Source organism: Corvus kubaryi, unplaced genomic scaffold (assembly GCF_017639235.1).
Source record: "Corvus kubaryi isolate FWS band 111438036 unplaced genomic scaffold, C.kubaryi_AGA036_p1.0 134, whole genome shotgun sequence".
NCBI lineage: Eukaryota > Metazoa > Chordata > Aves > Passeriformes > Corvidae > Corvus > Corvus kubaryi.
In genome coordinates this window covers 6,268,337-6,294,996 of record NW_024580668.1, presented here as the reverse complement: position 1 = coordinate 6,294,996, position 26,660 = coordinate 6,268,337, and the positions used below count along the sequence as shown (strand labels likewise).

The window sequence follows — 26,660 nt, the reverse complement described above, 5'->3', positions numbered from 1 at the left end:
TAGTGCTCCGTGCTTGAGGTGAGTGGGCAAACTTGTATTAAAATCTGGCACAAGGCTCCCTAGACTTGGCTCTTCCTAAACTGCGATTGGATTTTTCTTGCTTGGGACTGGTGGAGAGAGTGTGAGCTTGTATATTTGAATCGTAGATACATGGAATGGTTTGGCTTGGAAGGGATCTTAGAGCTCCTCTTATTCCAACCCCTTGCCATTGGCAGGGACACCTCCCACAAAGCCAGGCTGCTCCCAGCCCAGTCCAACCTGGCCTGGGATGGGGCAGCCACAGCTTCTCTGGGAAACCTGTACCAGGCTCTCAACACCCTCACAGGGAAGAATTTCTTCCTAATGATTTATTCTTCCTAAATAATTGAAATGCAGGAATTACTTGCATCATCAGAGAACAGGGATCAAAGGTGAAACTGGTCTAATCCCTGAATTGTTCCCAGCCACAGCATTTATAGGGCTGGAATGTAACCAAGAGTTTTGCTGTAAAAGGAATAGGATCCAGCTTGTTCTCCAGGTTGACAGAAGGAGGACAGAGAGCACAAGAGGACAGAGCACAACTGGAAGTTTCAGGCAATCCTAACAATAGATGTGCCACCAAGCTTGTGTACAAGGTGGTTTTTCATCAGCCAGCTCAGCAAGGATGCCTGGGAGAAAATTGAGGAAGCTGAAACTGGCTCTAAGCTGAGCTTAGAGAGCTGACGCTGCCCACAGGGATATTTTAGCAGTGAGCATTCCAGACTTGATGTCACGAATAAAAAAAAAAAACCAAAACCAACAAACCCACAAAACCAACAAACAATCTGCTAAAGTCCCATCTGTTTTCAATCCCAGACAGGCTGAGCTCCAAAAGAATTAGCGTTGCTCAAACCCTACCCCATTTTCCTGTCCCCCACAAGCCAGCTTTTCAAGAAAAAGTAGAACCCAATTGATGGACAGGATCAGATGCTTTCCTAAAGGTCCAAAGCAATCTCAGCAGACATCTGAGACTGATTAGAGCATGTCCCTCTCTTCCCCACTGTGACACTCCAGTGCAGAATCTGAGTCATCCTCTCCCAGTTTGAGCTCTGATACTGGACCATTTATCATGAATCCTTCCATTACAAATCAAACAGCCATGTGGAGGCTTAGGCAATTATTTCTCAAGGCAGTCAGCTACAATAGCAGAATGAGCATTTGTAGATCTGTGGTTAATCTGTGTCTTCTGTGAAATTTATGCCTGTGTGAAATAAAGGAGAAGAGTTTAGGCAACTTTGGGACTGTACAAAATCCACCTAAAGGTCAGGAATGCGTCAGTTGTGCTGGTGAATGTCACAGCTCATGGCAGCAGGGAGGCTCAGGTGTTGTGGTGAGTTGCTCTGCAGGCACCAGGTTTCTTTTCTTGATGGCAAGGGATGACCTGGGGCAGGCAGGAGGTCCCCCAGGCCTCTGTAGTGGCAGGTCACACTTGAGATTTTAGTGGAACTAAAACCATTAACCCGTGCTAGCAAGAACTGGGCTGTCCCTGTTGATGTGTCATTCGGATCCAAGTGTTCCAGATGACTGCGCCTTCCCTGTTTTTGGAGGCTGTGCCTTCCCTCCACAGAACACAGCAACCCCACACCAGCCATTTGGAGATACTTCTGCTCTTGCTGGGTGGATGCACATCCTGGGAGCCCCTGTTCGAATAACAGATAAATGCAGGCTGGAAAATACCTTTGGCTGTATTTGGTCCCAGTTCAACAAGGACCAATTTCAAAGTTTTCTTGGGTTGTTCAGGGCCTTTTTCTTCAAATTAATACTCAGCAAACTGATTGTCCACTCAGAAGTGTTGCAATTCCTAGGCTGGGAAGAAGTGCCTTATTGTGAGGCTGTTTCTCCCTCCCTGTCAATCCAGGGGTGTGCTGAGAAAGGCAGGGAAAATTCCTGTACAGTGCTTGGATGGCAGCAGCTGCTGCTGGCTCTCCATGGGCAATAGTTTCTTCCTGTCTCTTAACAGCGCAACAGTTCACAGGGATGGTGGTGTTGGTCTTCAAGGAAGAGCAAATCAGCAAATCTGTCCTTTATTCTTTTTGTGTTTGAGTTTATTTACAGAGAGAGTAAATAATTGACAGGATAGGGAAAGGCCATGTTTGCTACTGTGTTTGCATGTGGAAACTGGAGACACTAAAGTGGATTCTGGCTTCTCAACACCTGCCCTGAGATGAGTGTGACCAGCTGGGGGGCACTGGTGGATTGATCTGGGTTGTTCTGTCCCTTAAATTGCAGTCTGCATGATTTCTGTGTGATTTCTGTATCACAGGTACCTGCATTTCAACAACCTGGAAAGTCTGGAGCTGGAGACTTTTAGTGACCTGCCTAAACTTGAAAGGCTGTGAGTAAAGATGGGCTATTTCTTGGGACTAAGAGGGTGAGGAGAAGGGGGAAAACCCCTTTATTTAGTGTAGCAGTTTTGGTAGCACAGAGTGTGGTCTTCAAAATGCAAAAAAGCAGCTTCTTTAAAGAAAGAGGTTTTACATAATTGCCGAGTAGGAGGGTGACTGAGGATGTGAAGGGAATTTCCCATTTTATGTTATCTTCACGTTTCCATCTAAATAGGAGTAAATCTGCAGAAAGTCCTACAGCTGGTCAAGCCAAGTGAAATTTTACTCTGAGCATAAGGTCAGCAACATTAGTCACTGTTGGGCAAAGTGAGCAAAAAAAGGGGGTGGAAAAGGGATAAAGTCAGAAGAAAGTCTAACAAGAAAAACACACATCCTTCTTGAAAGCAGTAGGGAAATGGAGTCTCCTGCTCCCCAGGATTGCTTCTAGCAGTAATGCAGCCACCAGCACAACAGTCCATGTGTGGTTCCCACTCCATGGAGAAACCAGCAGACTTCTCTAGGCTGTGTGGAAATGTGCCTTATATCCATACATGCCAAGGAAATAAAATTGTGGGATCCCACACCCTTAGGAAACTTCAGACCTGGATCAGTACATGGCTGATCTCAGTCACTGTATTGGATCCAACAAAAATTCTGGATTTAAATTTTAAAGGAAGGCTTTTCAGCATCCAAGCTGGGCAACCAGGCTGAACTCTGGTGCACATGTGTGTGCAGATATTTGCACTCGAGCTGTGCTGCTTTTGTGTTCTCCAAAAAATTCACCTACTAAAATTGCTTCATATCTTTTATCAATTGCTTCATATCTTTTATCAATGGTCTCTTGTGAGCTTTTGGTGTAACCAATGTAAGTAAATTCCCCCACCATTATGGGAATGGGGAGTTAATTATCCCCTCTTGGTCCCCACTGATGCATTTTAGTGCAATCAGGGTTTTTCCCTTAGAAGTGAGGAGTTTTATGTGTGTGCTGAGATTCTGAAAATGAGAATTTGCCTCAGTTTTGTTCAGAGATAAGCCCAGTTTAGGTGGCTGTTGTCTGAATTAGATTTGCTCACGGATTTGGGTTAATTACACAGAGTTTAAGGCAGGAGTTGTCTAACTCCAATGGCTGCCTTTGTAAAATTGTCACGTCCATCTGCGCAGGGGAAGGAAAAGGTCCCTTCTAAACTGGAGCTGACCCAGGCCCAGAAAACAGAGGGTGGGTCCAATCTGAGGGGATTTTGTGCCCTTTCTCCTCCCTTTGCGGAGAAACTGCAAGGGTCCAGTTTAAACCTGTTCCATCACATCCTGAGTCAGTGTTTCCAGCCCACACCCGCTCTCGGCTTTGGCACATTACATCACACCCACCAAGGGATGAAATCCCTCCAGCTCATGGAAACAAACACGGAATTTAAAAACTGAGCTCCATTTTGATGAGCAGCCTTTGCATTTAAACTGAGTGGTGACCTGGGGTGTTATCATCCTCACAGTGCAAATACTGAATAATGTTTTGGCATGGCTTCTCCCACTGCAGATTCTTGCACAACAACAAGATTTCCAGGATTCACCCAGGGACATTCTCTCAACTGGAATCCCTCAAGCGACTGTAAGTAAAAAACATTGCCTGCAAAGAGGACTCGTTTATCTTCAATCAGATGGGCAGGACCTGAGGAAGAATGTGCCTGGTTGGCAATGCTTTTAGTTGTTGCACTTCTAAGGCCACTGCTAAGTTTATAAAACAGTTTTGATTGGACCTGAAAGCTTATTTAAGCAGTTAGAAGTTTCTTTATTCTAGTGTCTAATTATAATCAGCTTACAACTTAATAATGCCACAGGAATGAACGTTCCTGGAAAGTCTTCACAACAGTTTGAACCCATAAAACATCCTTGAAAAATGTAGAAAGTCCAGGTCATGGATATGACCTTGAACATGTCTGTAGATCAGGATCTAACATGGAAAGAAAAATCATAGTCATAAAAGAAAAGGCTTGTTTTCTAGATTGAAATTAGTCAGAGGATGCCACGGTGCATGATTCTTTTTCCACGCAGGAGTTCCCCAGGGTGCTATTCCCATATAACCTGTCTGTCTCTTAAGCTTACTTCTTTCTTGCTTTGGTTTTATGATCTCTGGAAATAAGTTCTATGATGTATTTGGGGGGAAAAAAATGCAAAAAGTAAAGAATTTTGGTGTTCTGCCATGATTTTCAAGTACAATTAAATAATGTATTTCTCACTGCAGCCCTCAGTCATTTCTGCAAGCAGGTAAAATGCTTCACTTCTCTTTAACAGGGAATATCTTGTGAAATGCTGTCTGTAGGTGCCAGAGAAAAAGCTGGGGTGTCTATAAAATACTCAGTCATGGCCCTGTGTGAAATCTCACATTCTCAAATATGTGACCCTGAAAGTGTTAGACTTTTCTTCCATGTTGTTTTTTTTTTTGGATGGCCCCCACCCATTGACTGTAAAACTGTCAGTGGGGAAGGAGGCACAAACTAATCCCCCTGTAGTCCTTATTTATCCTCACGGATAGCACTGCTCGTAGGAATGAGGTCAGTGTAGGGAAGAGGCTGGGGGCACTGGTAGGTCACTGGAGCTCCATTTGCTGTGGTTCAGGCTTGTGTTACAGTAATAAAAGTTCTTCCAGTTGTGCAGAAATGCTGCAACTCCTCACAGCTGGTTACAGAAAGGGACTGATCCCATCCACACATAAATCAAGGGGAAGATTTTTTTGTCACTAAAAGAGAAAAGCTGTAACAGAGGCAGTTCTTACAGAATTCAGTAAAGGTTGAAATCTCCATCCCAGAGTAAAACCCAATATTTCAGTGTCTCAGTTAGTCAAAAAATGCATAATCCAGTTTAACTGAATCATTTCTATTTGAAACTGGAATGGTTGATGGTAATGCTAGTTTTACAATTAAACCCTTCTACTAGTTAACCATCCTGCCAATGAGATATCTCAAATTTTCACTTGGGATATGATCAAATGCAGGGCAAACCACCCAAGCGACCCTTCACTCCAGAGGACTGCTCCCCTCCTGTGCCCTGGAGAAGGAGGCAGCACAGCAGTTGGAGGCTGGGCACTGAGCTGCCTTCTCCTGGCTCTTGCAGGCGGCTGGACTCCAACTCCCTGTTCTGCGACTGTGACCTGCTGTGGCTGGCAGAGCTGCTGAAGAAATACGCGGAGCAGGGCAGCATCCAGACAGCTGCCACCTGCGAGGCTCCCCGGGACCTGCACGGCCGCTCCATTGTCACCTTGACCGCCCAGGAGTTCAACTGTGGTGAGCGAGGTCAAACCCCTCCATCGGCCACCCTCAGGCCCTGGAGCTGGCCTTTGGTTTGGGAATTGCTTCCTCCATCCCTTTTCCTCCCTCTTTCCTCTGCTGGCATCCTGATTTCTCCCTCCTTCACTGCTGAAATGGGAAAATCCCAGTGGGGCTGCAGGAGGAAGATGACATTCCCAGAGGTGTTGGAGGCAGCTCTGTTTTGGCTGGTGGGTGTTGTCTTGGCTTTTTGCATAGAGTAGGGCTGGTAAAGGATCTGCTGCAATAGTGGCTAAACCAGGAACCAGAGGAAGTATCCCACATTAGGCTGAACAGAAGGGGAACACTGGGAGAGCTGCAGTGGCTGGAAACACATCTGGAAACCTGTGGGAGAGCACAGAAGACATGTAGCTGTATGCTTTGTTTGACTGTGGTGTAACTGATGGCTCTTGTTAGGCTGTTATTCTTTAAATTTAGAATTTTAAACTTGGTTTTGTTCTGAAAAATCCTAAAATTAACTGTTTCCCATAGAAAAAAGACAAAGCTCTGATTTTTAAGTGGGGGTAAGTTAAAACTCTGATTTTTAAGTGGAAGTTGGCACAAGCATTGGCTGTAATTCCATGGTACTTCGCTGCTGGTAGAGTCAGTTTGAGAAATTCCCACTCACACAGGCTTGCTGTTAGCATCCCTCCTGGATATGCCAGTCCAGCTGTGCATGGCCCTGCTGTGAGCTAAATGTGTGAGCTCAGCTGGATTTTGAAGAGTTCTCCATTGAATTCAGCTTGCTTTTGTAAAAAGTCTTGACCATTTCACAGCTTAATTTCAGGCACAGCCATGCAAAGAGTTGAGCTGGCACAAATGGGTCTGTGACCTCAACAGAGGGGGGATAGGAAGAGCCTAGGGAAAGCAGCTGGGGACACATGGAGTGGCTGTGCCGCACAACAAGCTGTTCCCAACACACCCCCAGTGCCACAGTACAGCTGTTAGTGCAAATTTGTTCTGGTTTAGGCATGGACACACAGTGGGGTGTCTGTCAAATCAGCCAGAGCACCTGGTGGGAAGATTTTGCTGGCATTTGGCTTTCACTCTGGTGGTGTGCCAGCTGGGAAGACAAATGATACAGAGTTCAGCACAAAGCTCTACCCATGCAGGTGGCTGATATCTGAGTCAGTCTGAAAGCTGCTGGTACCATTAACCCATGGCTTTGAGCAGCTGTGAGCCAGAGGCGTTTTGTACTGTGGGGCAGTGCTGGGTTTGGGCTGTGCTGGCTTTGCCTTTGGGGATTTTTTCTGAGCCATTAACTTGTGGACTAGGGAGTGAGGATACTGACCTTCCACTGGAGGGAGTGATAGGTTCTCAATTTTAGGAATAATCCAGCTGGTTTTACTGGATTACTGGTGAGCATGCAGGCTGTGAAATGGGTAAGCTTTTTGCTGAATCAAGATCAAGCATTCCAGGGCTTGTCCATAAATTCCTCCCTATTTTAGCACATCCTTTCAATGTTTAACTTGCTTGGTGCTGGAGTACATCTCAAAGTGAAGCACACAGTGAAGGGCAGGATGATGAATTAAGGACATAATGAATGAAATCCTGTTGGGAGGGAAGTGGTGTGATTTGCAGGGATCTGGCTCTGTGTTCAGGTGGAGCAGGAAGCTGCAGGCTGCCAAGGGCAGAAAAACAACCCAAGTGAGGACGCTGCTGACTTCTTTGCTTCTCTGGGGGGAGACAGGGACCAGCTCTGTAATAAGCCACTGTACAGACAGATCTGTGGGAACTGATCCACTGCCCAACATACTGAGAATAGGAACAGCAGCTATTCCCCAGGGCTCTTAGTGGGTTCGGGTGAATGATGCTATTCCTTCATGACATTCGCAGGGGTTAGTGAGTTTTGGGGTGGCTCTGAGCAGATGCTGCTGTGCCTAGGGCTCTGCTGGTGCCTGTTTCTTGGGGCACTGCAGGATGAGTGTTGCAGGATGGGTGTTGTGTGCCCCACCATACCCCCAGTTGGGCTGCAGGTGGTTTTGTGCTGCTTTGGACTGGGTTGTGTTCAAATGGTGTTTTGCAGAGAGGCCTCGAATAACCTCAGAACCCCACGACGTCGATGTGCTCTTGGGAAACACAGTTTATTTCACCTGCAGGGCAGAAGGCAACCCAAAGCCTGCCATTATTTGGCTGCACAACAAGTAAGTCACACGCAAGGAGCCCTGGGGTGGCAAAGGTTTTCAAGCCCTGAGCTCTTCAGTGCCTGCCTGTAATTACAAAAGCTGTTTCACACAACGTTAAAGAAAAGAAGGAAAAAGAAATGGTTATCCCATGGGCTTTATTTACCTTCCTTTTAACAGCATTCTCTGGTGACCACGTAATCCAAGTGGTGTTTTCATCTGCATTTGGAATATTTCATCTGCGTTTGTAATGGATTCCAAGAGCTTATAACTTTCCTATAAACATACTCTGCAGGCTGAAAGCAATTGTCTTTTGATCAGGAAAAAAATAAAATTAGTGTTTCATGTTGCTCTCAGCCACCATGCTTGCCATTTGTTAACTGCTGAAATGCTTCTCACTAAAGGCTGACCGTGTTAGGTATGAGGTTTCTTTCCAAAGGGAAAAATCGCTGTGCTCCACTGAAGGGTGGAATTTGCAAATTCGTGTGTAGGTTATGTGCTAGATGCCAGAGTGTTCTGGGAAATGCTACACAATAAAATATTCTGTGCTCAGGCAGTTGCCCACTGTGGAAGAGAAGCTGCTTTGCTGCTTTACGAGCTTCTTGTCTGGTGAAGCCTGAGCAGGGCTTGGTTATTAATAAAAATGATCAATGCGTGCTTCTTCAGCAAACCCCCCACCAGGCAGAGTTTCAGCCCGGAGCAAAAGTTTATGGCTGAGTTAAGTCCCTTTGGAAGGAAGGTTTTGTTAGGGAAATGCTGGCAGGCTCCCAAAGACAGCATTGTAAGAAGGGTAATGATAATAAATGTTCCACAAATGAGATATGACTGGAGTGAGGAGACACCAGGGGAATTAAACAAATGCCCAGCAAGCAGATTAGGTTGCATAGTGGGTTCAGCCTTTGTCCCAGGGGGAGAGAGGTCCCTTCTTCCCTTTCAATCATCTGCAGCCATCCAAGATTCCTTCGTGCTGGGACAAATGGGATGCAGCACTGGGACCTTCTGCCATGAGCTGGGATCCAGGAGTCACAGGTCATTGCAGAAAGAAGGAAGATGTTTCACAGCTCTTGGGCTGGGTTGGAGTCCAAGCTGTGTTGGGGTCCCATGGTGACTTCTCAGAGCTTTCTGCTCCTCTGAGGCCTTTGAGCCTTGAGTTTGAATAGCAATGGCTGCACACAAGAACAATATTAATTCATTGTTAAATTTGCACTTAGTGAGTAAGAACAGGCCTTCCGGGCCAGGATGCCCTGACAATGGCAGTGATGCTGTGACATGGGAACAGAGTGCTCTCCTGATGAGCTGTAAATGTCCTGCCTAATTAGTAGGGAGAGAAAAAGCAGCTCACCCAGGGAGTAAGCTGGAGCTGGAGCTGCAGTTCAGTGCTGTGAATCAGAACTCTTGCTGCAAATTTCACAAAGTCTCAGAATAGCTCCATGGAACACCAACTTACTGCCATGCAAGCAAAGCCCCCAGAAACCCCAACAGCTCGAGGGGGAACCACCAGCCTTTATTCCTTTCAGATTTTGCCTGTTTGTGGCTGTTTTTTCAGTAATAAGATTGACATGAAAGATGACAGCCGCCTGAACCTGTTGCAAGATGGTACCTTGATGATCCAGAACACCAAGGAGTCGGACAAAGGCGTCTACCAGTGCATGGCCAAGAACATTGCTGGGGAGGTCAAGACACAGGAAGTCGTGCTGCGCTATTTTGGCACCCCATGTAATTGAGCTTTGTGCATCCCTTGACGACCCGGCTGAGCTTGGGGGTGGGAGTGGAGCTAAATCAGAGTCAGTCCCAGCTTTGTATGTGCCAAGGTGTTCTTGGTGTGCTGGGGGACAGAGTGGCTGTCAGCGAAGTGAGGCCTGAACTTAAGGAGTTCCCACTGGAATGGGAAAAGGGGTACTTAGAGATGGAAGGTAGTTCAGCACTGGGGAGGGAGTTTGAAGTCTGGGATGAATTCTACAGCACAAGGGTGAAGGGGACACGGGCGTGGGGATACTCCAGCACTGAGTGAGTGGGTGTGAGGAGGTGGTAGGAAGGTGCTGGGGGCATTGCTCAGAGCAAGGATTTGGATGTCAGGGAAGAACCAGAGTGGGTTGCTGGGTTGCAGAGGAGTCCAAGCAACTTCTGCCCATCAGTGAGCAGGCAGCAGAGCTGGTTCCTAAAGCTTTCATTCCCTTCCAGCCAAGCCCACTTTTGTGATCCAGCCACAGAACACTGAAGTGCTGATTGGGGAAAGTGTCACCCTGGAGTGTGGGGTCTCTGGGCACCCCCACCCCCGCATCAGCTGGACCCTTGGCACGGGCTCTCCTTTGCCACAGGACTCCCGTTTCACAATCACCAGCTCTGGAGGCCTCTTCATTCAGAACGTCACCTTCTCGGACCAGGGGCAGTACAACTGCAATGCCAGCAACTCCGAGGGATCCATCCAGGCCACAGCAAGGATCATAGTGCAAGGTGAGGGCTCCCAGGCTGGTCCTGTGAAGATTCTGTGACATTTCTGGGATACAGTGTTTGGTCAGTGGGGTGTATTTGAGTCTTGTGACTGGTTCTGCTCCCATGAACTCCCCGAGTTTGCTGCCTGAGAGTTTCCTGCTGCTCAGTCACTGCTTTCCCTTCCAGATTCTCCCAGGTTTCTCGTCATTCCCACTGATCAGACAGTAACTGAGGGACAAAGCGTGGATTTCCCCTGCTCTGCTGAGGGTCACCCTCCCCCAGTGATTACCTGGACAAGGGCAGGTACTGCCTCACTTGACTCGTGGTTTCTCTCTCCCAGGCCATCATCCACGGGGTGTGGGTGGGAACAGCTGAGCTGCTGGTTCAGCGTGGTGACTTGCAGGGGTGGCACAGGACAAACTGTGAACAGCACAGACCTAGTCCCACGGGGAGGTGTGTTGTAGATCACCAAGGATGGTGTTAAGCACTGTGGAAGGAGCCTCTTAGATCTCTGTCACAAGGTAGGAGTGTGATGGTTTTCATCAGCATGGAACCCATGGAAAGCCTCACACTTCTTCCTGCAGAGGCTTCCCACCTCCTCTGAAAAGGCAAGGTCTGGACACTCCAGATCAGTGGATATCAATCACAGAATTGTTTGAGTGGGAAAAGACCTCTAAGATCATCAAATCCAACCTTTAACCCAACATTGCCATGTTCACCACTTAACTGTGTCCCTAAATGCCAAATGTACACTTTTTTTGAGCACTTTTGGGGATGATGATTCCACCACTTCCCTTTGCTGTACCACCATGTGCCAGCTCTCTGTCATTGTCCTTGATTTGCTGCCATTGGGGACACACATTGCAGAAGGGCACCATTCACTGACACACCTCAGAGTTTTCTCTTAGCTTAGGAAAAAGGATTTTGGGACAACAGGTGGTGGTGAACTTTAAAAGTCTCAAATAATTGTTAGTGCTGGCTCCACTGAACTGATCTCATCCAACACTTTCTGGGACAGGAGCCAATAATGCTTGGCCCAGAGGTCCTCCAACTTTTCCTTATGCTTCACAAGCCGTAATTAATGGTTTAGTGCTGTGGAGTTTGTGGGTATTGTGTTCCAGCTTCCACAGCAATGGCCCTGACACAGAGTTAAGAAGGACCAGCTGAAATTCTGCTCTGCCAGCATGTTCTCCATCTCCTTTAACCTGTTTTCCTCCACTTCCCAGAAAATGTATCTTAGGCATGTGGAAAGGAGCACGATGACAAGAAGTAAGGTTCATAACTGCTCTGCAACCAGGTTTGCACTCAGAAATCCTAAATCAAAAGTCAGCCAGGCTTTACAGCGCTTTCACATGCTAAAAGCAGGACAAGAGGAGGGGAAGTGGTGGAGCATTGCTCATCTCAAAGCCACTTTTGACAGCGTGGGGGGATTTTGGTATTTGGAATGAATAAATAGAGGTTGGATAAATGGAGGGAAATGGAATACTAAAAAAAAAATTTGTTAAAGTGATGAGTTTTAATAATGTTAATTGGGTTTGTTAAAGCAATTTAGGTTTCAGCTTTTCTCCTGAAATAAAGAAAATATTGAAACAACAGTTTCCAAACCAGAAAATCAGACCAACATATTTAGAAAGACAATGCCAAATGTTCCCATTTATTTGATGAAACAGACAGTTTGGATAATTGAAGAGTGATTTGCTATCCATCAGGGGTCAAAAAATCTGCAGGTTGCACTAAGAAAATACTTAGGAGGAAAGAAAAAAAAGTTCCAGCTCTTCTCAGCTGATCTCAGCTGATCTGTGTGTAAAGGTGATATTTCAGGGTGATTGATGCTGGAAAGGAAATGAAATGTGTAACTCACACAGACCCTTCCAGTGATGGTGATGCCTTCAAAATCTAGAAACAAAACAAAACACTTTCGAGACAATATTAATATTGGAAGTAATATAAAATCAGGTCTTTGATTGGAGGCCTCCAGGTGCAAATATGGCAAATTGCACACCGAAAGTGCATTGAAAATGCACATTTGTTGAAGCATATGTTGGGGCATAGGGCAAGTACAATTTTATAAGTCCAGCAAATTTGCATAATTGACAATAATCCCCAATTAGAAACACAGGTAATGAAGTAATTCCCCCTCTTGGTTCGACCCCTTCTGAAGCTCCCTCCTCGCTAGTTGTTTATGCCTAATAAATGAGAAGATGTCTTGGCAAGGTGCCTTGTCCTTGATTCCCCAAGAAGCAAGATCAGAACTGGCCCTCAGGAATTTGTTTGCCTAATAGGAAAAGTGCTGGAGTTAGGAAACCACAGAACTATACAACAACAGTCTGCAGAGCCACGAGCAGACATGAAGAATACATCAAAGCAAAAACCGTTTTGGCATCGATGGGATGGGGACAGGGAATTAACGAGCTGCTCGTTATCCCAGGTGGGCCCTTGCCGAGTGACCGGCGGCACAGCGTCCTGTCCACGGGCACCCTGCGGGTGGGCCGGGTGGCCCTGCACGACCACGGGCAGTACGAGTGCCACGCCATCAGCGCCATCGGCGTCAGGACCCTCGCGGTGCAGCTCTCGGTCACCCCGCGAGGTGAGCTGGGCACAAGGGGCTGCCAGAGGTGTGACACTGATTTGGTGTTATGGGAAATAACCATCTGAGCAGGCAGGGAGCTGCCCCCTTCCCGATGGGTTGGGATTTTGCTCTTCCCTGGGAACAGACATCCAGCCAGGAGGGCTCCATCAGCTGGTGGGAAATGTTAGAGAGGTTGCCAGAGTGGCAAGGTTTGTAAATTGGAATAAGCTGCTGCAGTTTGGGAGTTGATCATCGGGAAGATTGCTTTGGTAAAGGAAAAACTGGATAATAATAGAGTGTATTAATTGAATTCTTACATAGATATATATATATATAAATTTTAAAATTTTGTCTCTCCTGCAAAATTAAGAGTAAAATTCTTTCTTAAACAAAATCTTCTGCAAAACATAATGTTTCCTTCTAGCAAACATTTAATCCTGCCTCTAGATACGTTTGTCTTAAACATTCCCTACCAGGTCATAGGTTCAATCTAAATTTAGGTTTTCTAAAATCAAGACTCTGTAAAACACAAGTCACACAGGGATGCTTTTGTTTAATTAAGGCTTAATTTCTTTTTTCCTTAATTTTTTTAAAGCTTTTGTTTAATTTTATTTTTTTATTTTCCCCTTATAAATAACCCTTCTAAATAAGCAAACTTCCTTGCTTGTTCACAAATAGGGCAGGGATTTACTAAGGGTAGACTGGAGGGAAGGAAACTCTCTAGAAGCATAAATTAGTGAAGCGCAGAATTCACAGAATATTTTAAGACCAGGAAGATCAATATAATTACTTAATCTGGCCTGATTAATACTTCAAGAGAGCCTCATCCGATAATTCCCGAAACAAGTCATGATCCCTGTTTCAGCTGGAGCATCTTTTCTAGAAAACCTTTGAATTAAGGATTTTAAATGATGCAGCACATTCCTGTGTAATTGCCCCAAGCAGAGACACAGAGGAGCAGAAAATAATGAACATAAACTACGTAAATGAATGAAAAGAGAGCTTGGCAGCGAGACAGAGAGCACAGGGTGAGCGGCTGCCCCTCTGCAGAGCCCTTGCGAGAGCAGCAGCTCAGCAGCTCTGCTTTCTCCGTGCTGAGATGGTTTTTCACGCACAGATTTCCCTATTTTCCTTGATGCATTTCTTACCCCAGTGGCTTTTTTCCCTGTGTTGCACAGTGATCCCCGTGTTCCTGCATCCCCCCCAAGACCTGGTGGCAGAGACAGGCCAGGACGTTGCCATTTCCTGCGCTGCCCAGGGAGACCCTCGGCCCACCATAACCTGGGTCAAGGTACGTGATGATTTCATGCCACTGGGGAAAGGGACGGCTCCTCCGGGGGAGAATTAAACAACTCTCTCCTTCAACACCTCTCCCAGCTTCATTAGTTTCATCAGTTTTGCAGTACACATGGGATAGACACCAACATTTCCACTGATTTGGGGTTTTTGAAAGAACGTTGCTGTTTCTCAGGCTCAAAGCCATGCAGCAAATATTCTCCTGTTCTTCCTTCCAAAAGAGTCACTTGAAGCCAGTGACATTCCAGGATGTTATAAATACTTGATTGACAATCCCTGGAAAAAATAAAAAAACCTGAAAATTGATTTTTTTTCTATGTAGTTTGTCCATATTTTCAGCATTTCTGCTGATGGCATTGGATGATGCTTTTTGGCTCCAGTTTTGACGAGGCAAAGCCACAATCCCTCAGAATCACGCTGCAGCCTGGCTGCTCTTTCCAAGAATTCAATAGGTGAAGTTCTTCAGACTTCTTTCCTGCTGTGCTGTAGTACAACACTTGGGACCTTCCTTTATACCTGCCCTGCCTTTGAGCACAGACAGGCACAGAAAATGCTTGGGCCTCACTTACCCCACAGATCTCTGGTGGAAGGTGAACTTGCCGCTTTCTGTGGGCTCAACCAACAGTGGGAGCAGAAGAAAAAAGCCTGGAAGGGCATCAGAGCAAGCATTAGGTTGGGGCAGGGCAGCAGAAAGATGTTAAGAAGCAGGGAAATAGAAAAGTAAAACCTAAAGTCACTTCTACCACCAGCCAGGCTGAGAGGTTGGGTTTGAGTGATGCTGTCAGAGCCAGCAAAAGCTGGGATCTGCAGCTCAAGGCCAGCAAAAATCCATCAGTTTCAGGTTGGCCTAAAACTGAAAACATTTTGACTTAATTTTGTGCCATGAAACTTTTGTGAGGGCATCAGGGTCTGGGACTTGTTCCAGCCAGCCTGACTGTGCGGGGTGTCTGTGTGGGGTGTCTGTGCCCCGTGGGGAGTTCCTGGGCTGGGCCAGGGGAAGGAGCAGAGCAGGGACCTCCTCACCGTGGGTCCTGTCAGGACCAGGTATCCTTGGACTTCTTTCTGGTTTCCCTGGAAGAGCAATGCTAACATCTGGTGGCCACATTCGTTCATCACATCCATCCCTGGGTTTGCTGAGCAGGCTGAAGGCTGGGGTAGTGGAAGCTTTCTATGCTCTGACACAGCTTCTGTCTTTTGATGGTGCAACAGGAGGGCATCCAGATCACAGAGAGTGGCAAGTTCCACATCAGCCAGGACGGGACCCTCTCCATTCAGGACCTGGGTGTGGCTGACCAGGGCAGATACGAGTGCATAGCAAGGAACCCCTTTGGCTTCACCTCGAGTGCCATGCAGCTCACCATCACCGGTACCGTATCTCCCGCGCTCTCCCCGAGCCTTCTCTGGCTCCTGTGTGAGGAGGTGCTGTGCTGTGCTGACAGCTACACTTTGAGCAGATAATTATGTAAGAAATTATTTCTTCAGCTTCTTTGCAGACAGGTCCCTTGGATCGGAGTCACTCCATTGTGAAAGCCCACGCATCTCCCAGCTGCCCCTCGCTGTTTGCTCAGCTGAGCTGCAGTTGCTCCCTGCACAGCCAAAGGTGTTGTCTTAAACCTCCTTCTGCAAGCCCAGCTGTCAGTGTCCATGTAGTTATTGCCTCTGCTGGGAGAGAGAAAGTTATTAAAATGTGCTGACACGCTCACAGATCATCATCTGACTGAAACCTCACACGCTGGGGGAGGCAGGAGCAGAACGACATTGTTGCTGCACATACAGGGGTTTAAATGTCTGCTCAGTCACAAAATCATAGAATCATAGAATCAGTAAGGCTGGAAAAGGCCTCCAAGATCATCAAGTCCAACCTTAGACCATGTACCACTCTTGGGAATGGGAACTAAATGTGGTTTTCAAGCTCCTGCTCTGTGCGTTAGTGAAGATGTAATGAACAAGGAGGCGTAACTCTCCTCTGCTGGTCAAAGCAGAGGTCAAGAGTGGATTTTTTGTACCTCTTAGAGGGTAAGAAAACTGTCAAAGGAAAAAAGAAATCAAAGGCAAGCAAAAAAGTTTAAAATATAAGTGAAGAGGTGTTCCAGCAACAGCCAGAGTGGATAGTGAGTCACTTATTAGGTGAATTTAGTAACATTTTCCATACAGGGGTTGTAAGCAAGGAGCTGAAAATGGTCTGAAATGTCTTTGTTGTTTGAAATTATTCCTGAGACAATTTCTTGGTTTATTCTTGATTGGTGCCTCATTCACCAGCTGGCTGTAGCATATACCAGTAGCCAACTGGGAACTGGTTTGTTCAGCTGTGACAAAGGCCCTGGCTTAAAAAATGCATCCTGTAGTAATTTTAAAGAAGTGATGTCTTTTTACTTCTAAAGAAACAACAACAACTTTGGTATTTTTGATTTAAAATGATGTAGCAGAGATGTTTATACTAACTTTGAACTATTATTATCATCATAAATGTCTATTAATTACTACCAATAATTAGTAAGTAAAGTGTTCCACAAACAGAAAATTAATGGATGAGCAATATATTTAAATTAATTTCATGAATTTGAGAAGTACCTTTGTGGGAAGTAAATATATTATTTTGGGCTAAGCCACTGTGATTTGTACATTTTCTTTTTACAATTTAACCACTAACCAAAACAGACTTTTTTTTTTTGCAAAGCTGTACAGGAGAAAACCCTGAATATGTGCCCACAGACATCTCCTGAAAAAGCCACCTTCTTTTTCAGGCAGCTCACATTCTTCAGAATATCTGTCTTAAAAATAAATTCATGGTGTTGATATTGCAGATGGAAACGCAGTTTGTTCTGCAGTGAGGTCACTCTGGGGCTGGTGCCGATGCACCCTTGAGCTGGGAGGGCCAAATAATATCCAAGTAAATTGAGGGTGTTTTGTTGTTTCTTTGTGCTTGGGGAAGCCACGGACGTGGGTCGGAGCGGGGACACTTTTGTGGCCACATCACTGCGCGAGGCCATCAGCAGCGTGGACCACGCCATCAACTCCACACGCACCGAGCTCTTCAGCAAGTAAGTGTGGGAAGTGCCTCGAGCTGGGGCCTGAAGCAGAAAAGTGTTGAAAACCCACAAGAAATGAAGCTTTCTGAAAGCTCATTTTATCACTGACAACCCGCAAATGAAAGCTACGGGATTGTTTCGAGTGTTGGAGGTTGAAGCTGCACCATGCAGGATGTGATAGAGCTTCCCAATAGGCATTTGGGACTCTGGAAAAATGAGATACACAAGCATCATCTCTTAGGTCACTTCTATCTGCATTTTGTCAGCTGGAGTTGGTTCTGTAGATAGTGAATAAAAGAGAAAATAATCAGAGTAGTCATTTTATGAATGCAACTGACTTTGTGGAGGGTGAACAGAAATAATAATATAAAAATTCTAACCATTTCCTCAATAAAAAAAAAATTCTCAAGTGAATATGATTCCCTCCTCTTCTACCCCAATATATGTTTTTATTGGAAGGATGGATAGTTTGTGTTAAGCCCAAAACCTTCTGGGTTTCAGCTGTTGAAAAGTGAAAAAATAAATCGCTATCGCAGAAAAAACCCAGAGATACTGAGAGAATTAAATATGTGCATTTTCCTGGGGAAATATTTCTCTTCTTTAATCATCTGCAATGTGCAGGCAAGCCACGTTGGTCTTATGCACTAATTTGGGGGCCAAGCACTAGACCAGGCTTAGAGCTTGACTCTTGCTGCTTGTAGGGTCTCACTGCCCTGAGCAGAGTTGATTAATTTTAATGATCCTGCATCACTTTTAATTCCTGGAAATAGGCGCCCCAAGACTCCCAATGACCTCCTGGCTTTGTTCCGCTACCCGAGGGACCCCTACACCATCGAGACAGCCAGGGCAGGGGAGATCTTTGAAAGGACCCTGCAGCTGATTCAGGAACATGTGCAGCAAGGGCTGGTCGTGGACATGAATGTCACAGGTAGGAGAGATTTCATTTCCCTTCTTAATTTTGTGCTCAGGATGAAATGAAAACAATGATGTGTAGACATCCAGGAAGTTTAAAATGTGCCAAGGTATATAAAAAATCCCTATAAATGTTGGGTATATGATGAAATGTGTTGTCTGGGTAGCAATTCTTTCTATGTCTCATGGTTTCTTTAATAGCTGAAGGGCTGGTCTTGTGTTCACAGAACTGATTTGATACCCAGGCAATGGTTTGAGATCCCTGTTTTGTAAAGGTTCCTCAGATGGCTATAAAAGCCCTATTCCTTAAAAAATATTAACCAACTAGCTGATGAAGGAATATCCTTGTGGGTCTGAAGCTCAGACCCTCAAGAGCATAGTCTGAGATGTTTCCTGCCCTCCAAATGGCAACGAGAACAATGCTGTGAACTCTGGGGTATTTGGGTGCTGTTACAGAAGAAGAGGGAATATCCCTCCTCTCTACTACTTTGACCTCTTAGCTACAAACTCAGGTAAGTCCCAGCAGCTCAGGTTCCTTCTATTGAAGCAGGATAGCAAACAACAAAGCAACATAATGCCAGAATTACCTAACGAGGTCCAAGCATGCAGCAGCTGGACCCCAAAACTTGCTGCCTGGGACTTCCTTGATATACAGCAAACATTCTGCATGCTTCTACCTATACGTGTGATTCATCATGGAGCAGGCATGTGTGTCTGGGACCTGTAAATATTTTTTCCTGCCTGGATGTATTCCAGGGTGTGAGGAGTCTCTCTCCAGGCAGCAGGTCTGGTCTGGGCTGGTTGGACTGCCAGCCTCTCCTCCTCATTGCCCTGTCAGCATCCACACAATGCAGCATCATTCAGCGCTTTCGGTGCAGCAGTGCCCTGGCAGTCACCCACAGCTTCCTGCTGCTCGTCACGTAGAGCTTGGGTGGGTGATGGAGCTCATGGTGGCAGCAGTAACCCAGGGAGCCATAAAATAAACCTAGAATAGGGACTGAGACCACCCCCACAGTTTGCTCTGCCAGTGACAAGTTTCCAGCTCTGTGCAGTTAAACTCTTTCCCCCTTCTTTTTTGCTTTGTGGGCCTGATGCTATCCTGTGCTTCCTTTGTTTCCCATAAATTCCACAGCAAAAGCATGCTCAGAGCCCCGGCCATCCCATGCCTATCCTGACAGGGATTTGAATACAGAGCTGTTCCATGGGACAGTGGGAATCAGGAGGCTGCAGGTGATGCCTGACCTGGTGCTTTGCCCTTCCCTTTGCAGGCTATCGCTACAATGACCTGGTGTCCCCTCACTACCTGACCATGATCGCAAACCTGTCGGGCTGCTCCGCCCACCGCCGCACGCCCAACTGCTCTGACATCTGCTTCCACAGGAAGTACAGGACCCACGATGGCTCTTGCAACAACCTCCAGCACCCCATGTGGGGTGCGTCCCTCACAGCCTTCCAGAGGCTCCTCAAACCTGCCTACCAGAATGGATTTAACCTCCCCCGAGGGTTTTCCTTGGCAGAAGATGCCAGGGATCTGCCCCTTCCTCTACCTCGCCTTGTCTCCACTGCCATGATTGGGACCGAGACCATCACCCCCGATGACCAGTTCACGCACATGCTCATGCAGTGGGGCCAGTTCCTGGACCACGACATGGACCAGACGGTGGCAGCCATCAGCATGTCCCGTTTCTCAGACGGAGCCCCTTGCAGCGAGGTGTGCAGCAATGACCCTCCCTGCTTCTCCATCACGGTCCCCGCCAACGACCCCCGCGTGCGGAACGGGCGCTGCATGTTCTTTGTGCGCTCGAGCCCTGTGTGTGGCAGCGGGATGACCTCCCTGCTGATGAACTCTGTCTATGCCAGGGAGCAGATCAACCACCTGACATCCTACATTGATGCCTCCAACGTTTATGGCAGCACGGAGCAGGAATCACGGGAGCTGCGGGATCTGAGCGGCCAGAAAGGGCTGCTGAAGCGAGGGCAAGTTGTGCCCAGCTCGGGGAAGCATCTCCTTCCCTTTGCCGTGGGGCCACCCACGGAGTGCATGAGGGATGAGAACGAGAGCCCCGTGCCGTGCTTCCTGGCAGGAGACCACCGCGCCAACGAGCAGCTGGGGCTCACGGCCATGCACACGCTGTGGTTCAGGGAGCACAACCGCGTTGCCACCGAGCTGGCCACCCTCAACCCACACTGGGATGGGGATCTCCTGTACCACGAAGCACGAAAGATTGTGGGTGCCCAGATGCAGCACATCACCTATGCCCAGTGGTTGCCCAAGGTCCTTGGGGAGGCTGGGATGAAGATGCTGGGTGAGTACAAAGGCTACAACCCCAATGTCAATGCGGGGATTCTCAACGCCTTTGCCACGGCCGCTTTCCGCTTTGGGCACACCTTGATCAACCCCATCCTGTACCGACTGAATGAGACCTTCCAGCCCATCCGACAAGGCCACATCCCCCTGCACAAGGCCTTCTTCTCCCCTTTCAGGATCATGCAGGAAGGGGGGATTGACCCCCTCCTCCGTGGGCTGTTTGGGGTTCCTGGGAAAATGCGGGTGCCCTCTGAACTCCTCAACATGGAGCTGACGGAGAAACTCTTCTCCATGGCACACTCTGTGTCACTGGACTTGGCCGCTATCAACATCCAGAGAGGGCGAGACCACGGCATCCCACCCTACAATGACTTCAGGGTCTTCTGCAACCTCTCCTCTGCACAGGAGTTTGAGGACCTCAGAAATGAGATAAAGAACTTGGAGATCAGAGAAAAGCTCAGGAGGTACTGTAGCCTAGATGTGGAAGCATCGAAATTACTGGAGACCAGTCAGTGAAAAGTTCCTGCTCCTTCCAGTACACCCATGGAATAACCTTCCCAGACACTGTCCCCCACAGATGTTAAGATAGGGTAATAACTGTGGTTTAACAATGGGGTAAGACAAATGAGGTTTCTCCAAGTGATCAGTCTGGTTCTGGGTGGAATGTTGTCAGGCGCTGCTGTGGTGTAGCTTGGGAGCAGATTGAGCCTTGGAGCTATTTTCCAGTCAGACTAAACTGCGTCCTATCTGCCCTGGCTGCCTCTTCCAGGGCAGGTCTTTATCCCATTGTCTTTTAGATAGAAGCATTAAAAATATTGTCCAGATGAGTTCCTGACATACAAATTTCTATGTTGGTATCAGATTTATATTATCTCTACTCTTTGAGATCCTCTTAACTTTTTTTTTTAATATTGGTTATCCTGCAGTTTATACGGAACTACCAAAAATATTGACCTGTTTCCAGCACTGATGGTGGAGGACCTTGTCCCTGGGACCAGAGTGGGACCAACACTGATGTGCCTGTTAACGACTCAGTTCAGAAGGCTGAGAGATGGAGACAGGTATTATCATTCGAGTCACCCCAAATCCTTTGGTTATTCTGTTTGGGAGGTTTTTTGCCTTACAGGAAGAAGCAGAATCTGTAATTTTTAATTATTTATTGTCTTATGATATGAGGAACAGTGTTTTCTGTCCAGTGTATTTGCAAAAGCACTTGTAACAGTTACTGTCAAGGTGTCCTTTCTTGATTTAGTGATTCTCATTTCACTGCAGAACACTGGGAATCATTGAGGATGTTCCCAATATCGCATGAAAATGCTAGAAAATGTCCGCAGGAGCTCTTTCATAATCCCTGTTTGCTGCTTGTGTGAACGAGACACGTCTTTGCTTGGTGATGCACTTAGGGCAGGAGCATGGGGGTTTGTGGGTTCAGAAAAAGCCATCTGTGTTTGCAGCCACCTGACACCAGAGCAGATGCTCATTTTGAGGGGTGTGGGTGCTGCCACACAGATGTCGGGGAACTCTTCTTCCTCTCCCAGCCTCACTCACTCACTCCCTCTTCTCCCACTCCTGAGTCATGCTGTGATTACACCCCACTGCAGATTTTGGTATGAGAACCCTGGAGTCTTCACGCCGGCGCAGCTGACTCAGATCAGACAGGTGTCCCTTGCTCGTGTCATCTGTGACAACAGTGACCACATCCAGCAGCTGCAGAGAGATGTGTTCCAGGTGGCATCGTACCTGCAGGGCATGGTCAGCTGTGAGGAGATTCCTGCCGTGGACCTGCGCCTGTGGCAGGACTGTTGTGAGGGTAAGGAGAGGGATGCTCTGGCACTCACTGGTGTGGGCATCACTCTGGATGGCATTTGTCACACACCACAGCAGCTTTTATGGCATTGTAACTGATTTCTGGCTGCACCACGAGAACCTTGTGTCAGCAAATGGGTGCAAAGGGAACAGAAAATAGAAGAGAAGAGAAGAGAATAGAATAGAATAGAATAGAATAGAATAGTATAGAATATTTCAGTTGTGGAAGACCTGAAGCAATCATCCTGTCCAACCGCCTGACCAATTCAGGGCTGATCAAAAGTTAAAGCAAATTATTAATTATGTCTTAATTATGTCATTATTATTATTATTATTATTATAATATTCAAATACTTCTTAAACCCCAAGAGGTTTGGGACATTGGCCACCTCTCTAGGAAGCCTGTTAGCTTCATTTAATCTGTCTGAAAGCCCCACCTCACTGAGGGCTTTGGTCTCTGGCTGGGGGAGAGACTGAAACAGGACATGATCCCCACCACGTGCCCACTTCACAGATTCATTTGGGAGCCTAAATCTCTGCCATTAAAGCACAGATCCTGCCATGGTCCCTCTGTGCTGCATTCCGGGTGCAGATGTCCATCTGACACATGGGAATCCATGAGTGATGCACACCCTGTTCCACACCTTTGTTGCCTCCTTTCCTCTGGCCCAAGAGATGTGTCCAGGGTGGATAGTGCAGGAGGGCAGCACTGCCTTGTGCTGCTGAAATTCACGCAGTCCTGCTTTAACACCAGTGCTCACTGCAGACTTTCCCTTCCTTTCCAAGACTGCCGGACACGAGGGCAATTCAGGGCTCTTTCGCAGCGGTTCCGAAGCAAGAGGTCTCCTGGCTTCAGCTACCCGGAGGAAAACCCTGCCAGGCACAAGGCTGACTTGCCCAGGTGTAGTATCACCCCTTCTACCTCCATTTTATGAAACAGAAGTTTTTAATAGTCCATTCAGGCCTCTGAATCTGGCTCCTTGCAGAGGTTTGGGGTAGGGCTGGATCAGTAGAGAGATGCTGAACTCAGCCAGTCCTCCAACACTTCAGTGCAGAGCCCAACTCTGATGAGTAAATACCTGGGCTGAGGGGCTCTTTGGCTGGCATCCCTTGGCAGGTGAATCTGGCAGCTGGGCCCCTCCCTTTGATGCTCACTTGGAGGCTGGTGTTGGAGAAGGCAGAATGATTCCCTCACCCAGGAAGCTGCTGTTTGCATAACCCTTTTTACTTTTTATCCCCAACCCCAGAAACGAGGTGCCTTCCCCAAGCCCTTCCTCCAGAGAGAATCTTGAGTCCCTTGTGGCTGAACTGGAGAAGACAGTCACTTCTCTAAGGAAACAGGTAAAACTTGGTGTCTCAATGTTTGTCTTTCATGGAGTCATGAACCTCAGTGAAGAAAACTTGAGCCAGCATTTTCTTCTTGTATTTGGGACAGGTTAAAGATTACCTGTGCAGTGGTGCAAACTCCTCTCAGGGCTGCTGCTTTCTCACCCCCAGGTGAATGCACTAGAGAGCCAGCTGAGGTGGCACCACAGGAACACCAGCACACGTGGACAGGGCAAGAAGACTGGGGACAAATGGAGAAAAAGATGACCACGTACAAGGTCAGTGTGTTTGTTCTGGGCTGGGGCCCAGTGGGGTCACTCTGGGGGGACACCTCAGCAGTGTTCCCATGCAGGAAGGAATGGAGCAATGAGGTGACGAATGGGACATGAGGTAATAGATTTAAATGCAGCAGGTTAGACACTCGTTTCTGCTGGTAATGATCAGTGACTCACTGGAATGGGTTGTCTGGGGATGTGGTGGCGTATCCATTCCTGGAGGTCTGTTAAGAACTGGTTTGGCAAAGATGGGGAAAGACATAAGTATAGGATGGACCGGGTGGATTGGGTGAGGTCTCCTGGGCCTATTCTCCTGTGACTCTGGGTAGGTTTATTCTAACAACATTTAATGTCCTAACCCCAAATCCAGCAGCCTCTGAAGGACCTTTGTGGGGAGAGATATCACAAAGCTCGGTGATGGAGTGGATGGACTGGTTCCTCCCCAGGGAAACAAGGACATTTGGGCAGATGGAGCAATCCATCATTTGCTTACAAACTGGCAGAGATTTCCCCTCCCCATGAGTCACTGTGCTCCTCACTCCTGAAGGCACCAGTCCTCTGTTTGCCCGAGCCAGGGCAGCACAGCTGTGAGGTGTCTGTGTAAAGTCCCTGTCAGCCCCTGCCAGCCTGGGGACTCCAGCTGCTGCTCAGCAGTGGCACAGTCCCGGCAGAGAGCTGCCAGAACTCCAGGTGTTCATGGGCACAGGGAGCACAGCCTGAGCTCCCTTCTCCTGCTTCCCATGGAGATCTCTGCAGCTGTGAGAGAGAGGCTGAACAGCTCCCTGGCACCTGCCAGTCTGGAGAAGGTGTTGAATGGTTTTTATGTGTTGCAAATGATTTCTCCAGAGACAGGAGCAGAGGAGTTTTGAGAAGTGCAGTTCTGCCAGGCAGTGTGTACTAGAAGGAGCATTCATTCTCTGGAAGTTAGATTAAAGGATGGGGCAAGCAAAGGCTGATCTGTGCTGATAAACTCAGCAGAATGCAGAAAGGGAAGCCTGCAGGTTGGCCAGGCTGTCTTTCAGCATGATTTGGTGTTTTGGTCCTTACAGATTTTCTCCTCAGTGACTCTGCTTCAGAAATGTGACAAAGAGTGCAGTGTGACTTTCGGGTTGGCTTTTCCTTGCCATTGTTTCAGATCCTTGATGAGCCCTGTGTTTGCAGGGTTCCTGAAAAGTTTTGCTGTGGGTTTAAAGGTTTCCCTGCCCCAGACCTGCCAGGCACTGTTCAAACAGCTCGCTCTGCCTCCAGCTGCTCCCACAGAGCTTTTCTGCTTTCATGTGCCATTTCAGGTGCCCTGTGACCTGCACTCCTGCTCTCCACCAGCCAGTCCAACCCACCCCTACAGGGCTCAGAGAGCCACCATGAGACCCCATGATGCTGTGCCTGCTCTCACACCTCTCATACCACTCCCTGTCCCAGGACCACTGTACTTTTGCCTGCATTGAACCCTCTGCACTGACTGTCTACGAGCCCCTCAGCCCCTGGACCCTTCCTGCCCTTGTTGGCCTCCTGGGGATGAGCTCTGCCCTCGATGATGAGAGCCCAGAGTCTGCCAAGGTGCCTCTTTCTTCCACAGCCCCCAGGAAACAGAGACAAATTGAAGCTGCTTTAATGCCACTGTTCTGCTCCGCTCCTCTTCCCATGCACCTCTGTCGTCACCCGTCACTCCTTGTCGGAACTGTCCCATGGACACCCATCCAAACCAATTCATTAAGAGGCAAAACCTTTCTCAAATGCACTGTGGTGCCAGGAAACATCTGGAAAAATCACTAAAAAAAAAAGATAAAGAAACATGAAGCCCAGAAGAAATCCCAGTCATCTTCTGACACCATCAAAAAGACCAAGAGGAACCTCAGGGTTGGGTGTTTCAGGATGGGGTGCCAGGCACGGTGTGGCCACCCTTGATCTCCAGCTGAGCTTTGCCAGTCGTTGGTGACAAGTGGAACATTCTCTGACCCCACGAGTGACTTACCGTTTCTCAAAACCATTTTCCTCAGCATGACCTGCATTCCCCAACTTTCTGCCCCTTTAGGTGCTTAATTGGAATTACGCTTCTCTTCCTTTTTTTTTCCCCTCCAAAAAGGCTCTTTGCTGGAAGATGTATTTCGAGTGTAAACGTAACAGGACCTGGAATAGAACCTCAGCTAATTAGGTGTAATGGGCACTCTCATTAGTGGAAGGGAGCTGCTGGTTTCTGTCAATTAGGCTGGGAGGCCATGCTGTGGTGTTTGACACGCGGGTGTACACAAAGTGCTGTTTGTGTTTATGGCTCCCCAGTGCTCTGCAGCCAAACCAGGGCTGTGTAGGCAGCTCTGCTGCTCAGGTCTGCTGGTTTTGGTGCTCTCTGGAGGTGCTCTTTAGTGGTGCTAGAACTGAAGTCCCTGTGTACCCACCACAACCCCAAATCTGTGGACAGATTGGTTTTTAATACATCCTTGTAAGCTGGCCACAGGGACTGAAGAGAAAATACTTGACCCATCAGATCTCTGTACCTTCCTTATCTTTATCACTTTTCCTGCCTCCTCCCACTTTCTTTCCTACAGCACAAGGACCAGAAACTTCTATGAACATGCTTTTTCTTCTTTACTTTTTTTAGGTGTTTTATAGTACCAAAAGGGATTCAAGGCAGCAGGGATGCTCCTGGAACTGAATAGGAAAATAAAATAAAAAAAAAAGATCTTAGAAAAAGGTTGTGATTTATCATCTCCTTCCTGGCATGGAGCTGAGCTTTGTGTGTGTGTCCTGTGCAGACAGAGGTTTGCAGGGATGAGTCTGTGCTCTGCATGTCTGGTAGGCTCAGCTCAGAGGCAGTATTTAGTCCTCAGGGATGTTTGTCATTTGGAAGTACTCTTTCATTTAGGTGCAAATGAAGATCCAAAGCCTTTCGTGTTGGAAATCAGCTGCACTTGTCTATCGCTGGTACCACTGGAGAATCTAATCTGGCA

General features: G+C 47.4%; 1 protein-coding gene across 2 annotated transcripts in view; it reads left to right on the top strand.

The window, feature by feature from the left end:
• The window catches only part of LOC121673591 (peroxidasin homolog), a 48,349-nt gene extending 21,959 nt beyond the window's left edge, over nt 1-26,390 (top strand). The window contains exons 5-23 of one of the 2 annotated variants that reach the window (XM_042047009.1): nt 2,282-2,353; nt 3,874-3,945; nt 5,448-5,617; nt 7,665-7,782; nt 9,308-9,477; nt 9,943-10,215; nt 10,381-10,497; nt 12,623-12,781; nt 13,942-14,054; nt 15,269-15,425; nt 16,992-17,100; nt 17,859-18,016; nt 19,269-20,772; nt 21,235-21,369; nt 21,910-22,118; nt 22,901-23,015; nt 23,362-23,455; nt 23,612-23,718; nt 25,005-26,390. In XM_042047009.1, coding sequence (XP_041902943.1) covers nt 2,282-2,353; nt 3,874-3,945; nt 5,448-5,617; nt 7,665-7,782; nt 9,308-9,477; nt 9,943-10,215; nt 10,381-10,497; nt 12,623-12,781; nt 13,942-14,054; nt 15,269-15,425; nt 16,992-17,100; nt 17,859-18,016; nt 19,269-20,772; nt 21,235-21,369; nt 21,910-22,118; nt 22,901-23,015; nt 23,362-23,455; nt 23,612-23,707 — 3,841 coding nt within the window. In that variant the 3' untranslated portion in view covers nt 23,708-23,718; nt 25,005-26,390. Of the gene's footprint in view, nt 1-2,281; nt 2,354-3,873; nt 3,946-5,447; nt 5,618-7,664; nt 7,783-9,307; nt 9,478-9,942; nt 10,216-10,380; nt 10,498-12,622; nt 12,782-13,941; nt 14,055-15,268; nt 15,426-16,991; nt 17,101-17,858; nt 18,017-19,268; nt 20,773-21,234; nt 21,370-21,909; nt 22,119-22,900; nt 23,016-23,361; nt 23,456-23,549; nt 23,719-25,004 lie in introns of those variants that run through there. The other variant, XM_042047015.1, reaches the window with a different exon arrangement.
• Nucleotides 26,391-26,660: the final 270 nt, after the last annotated feature.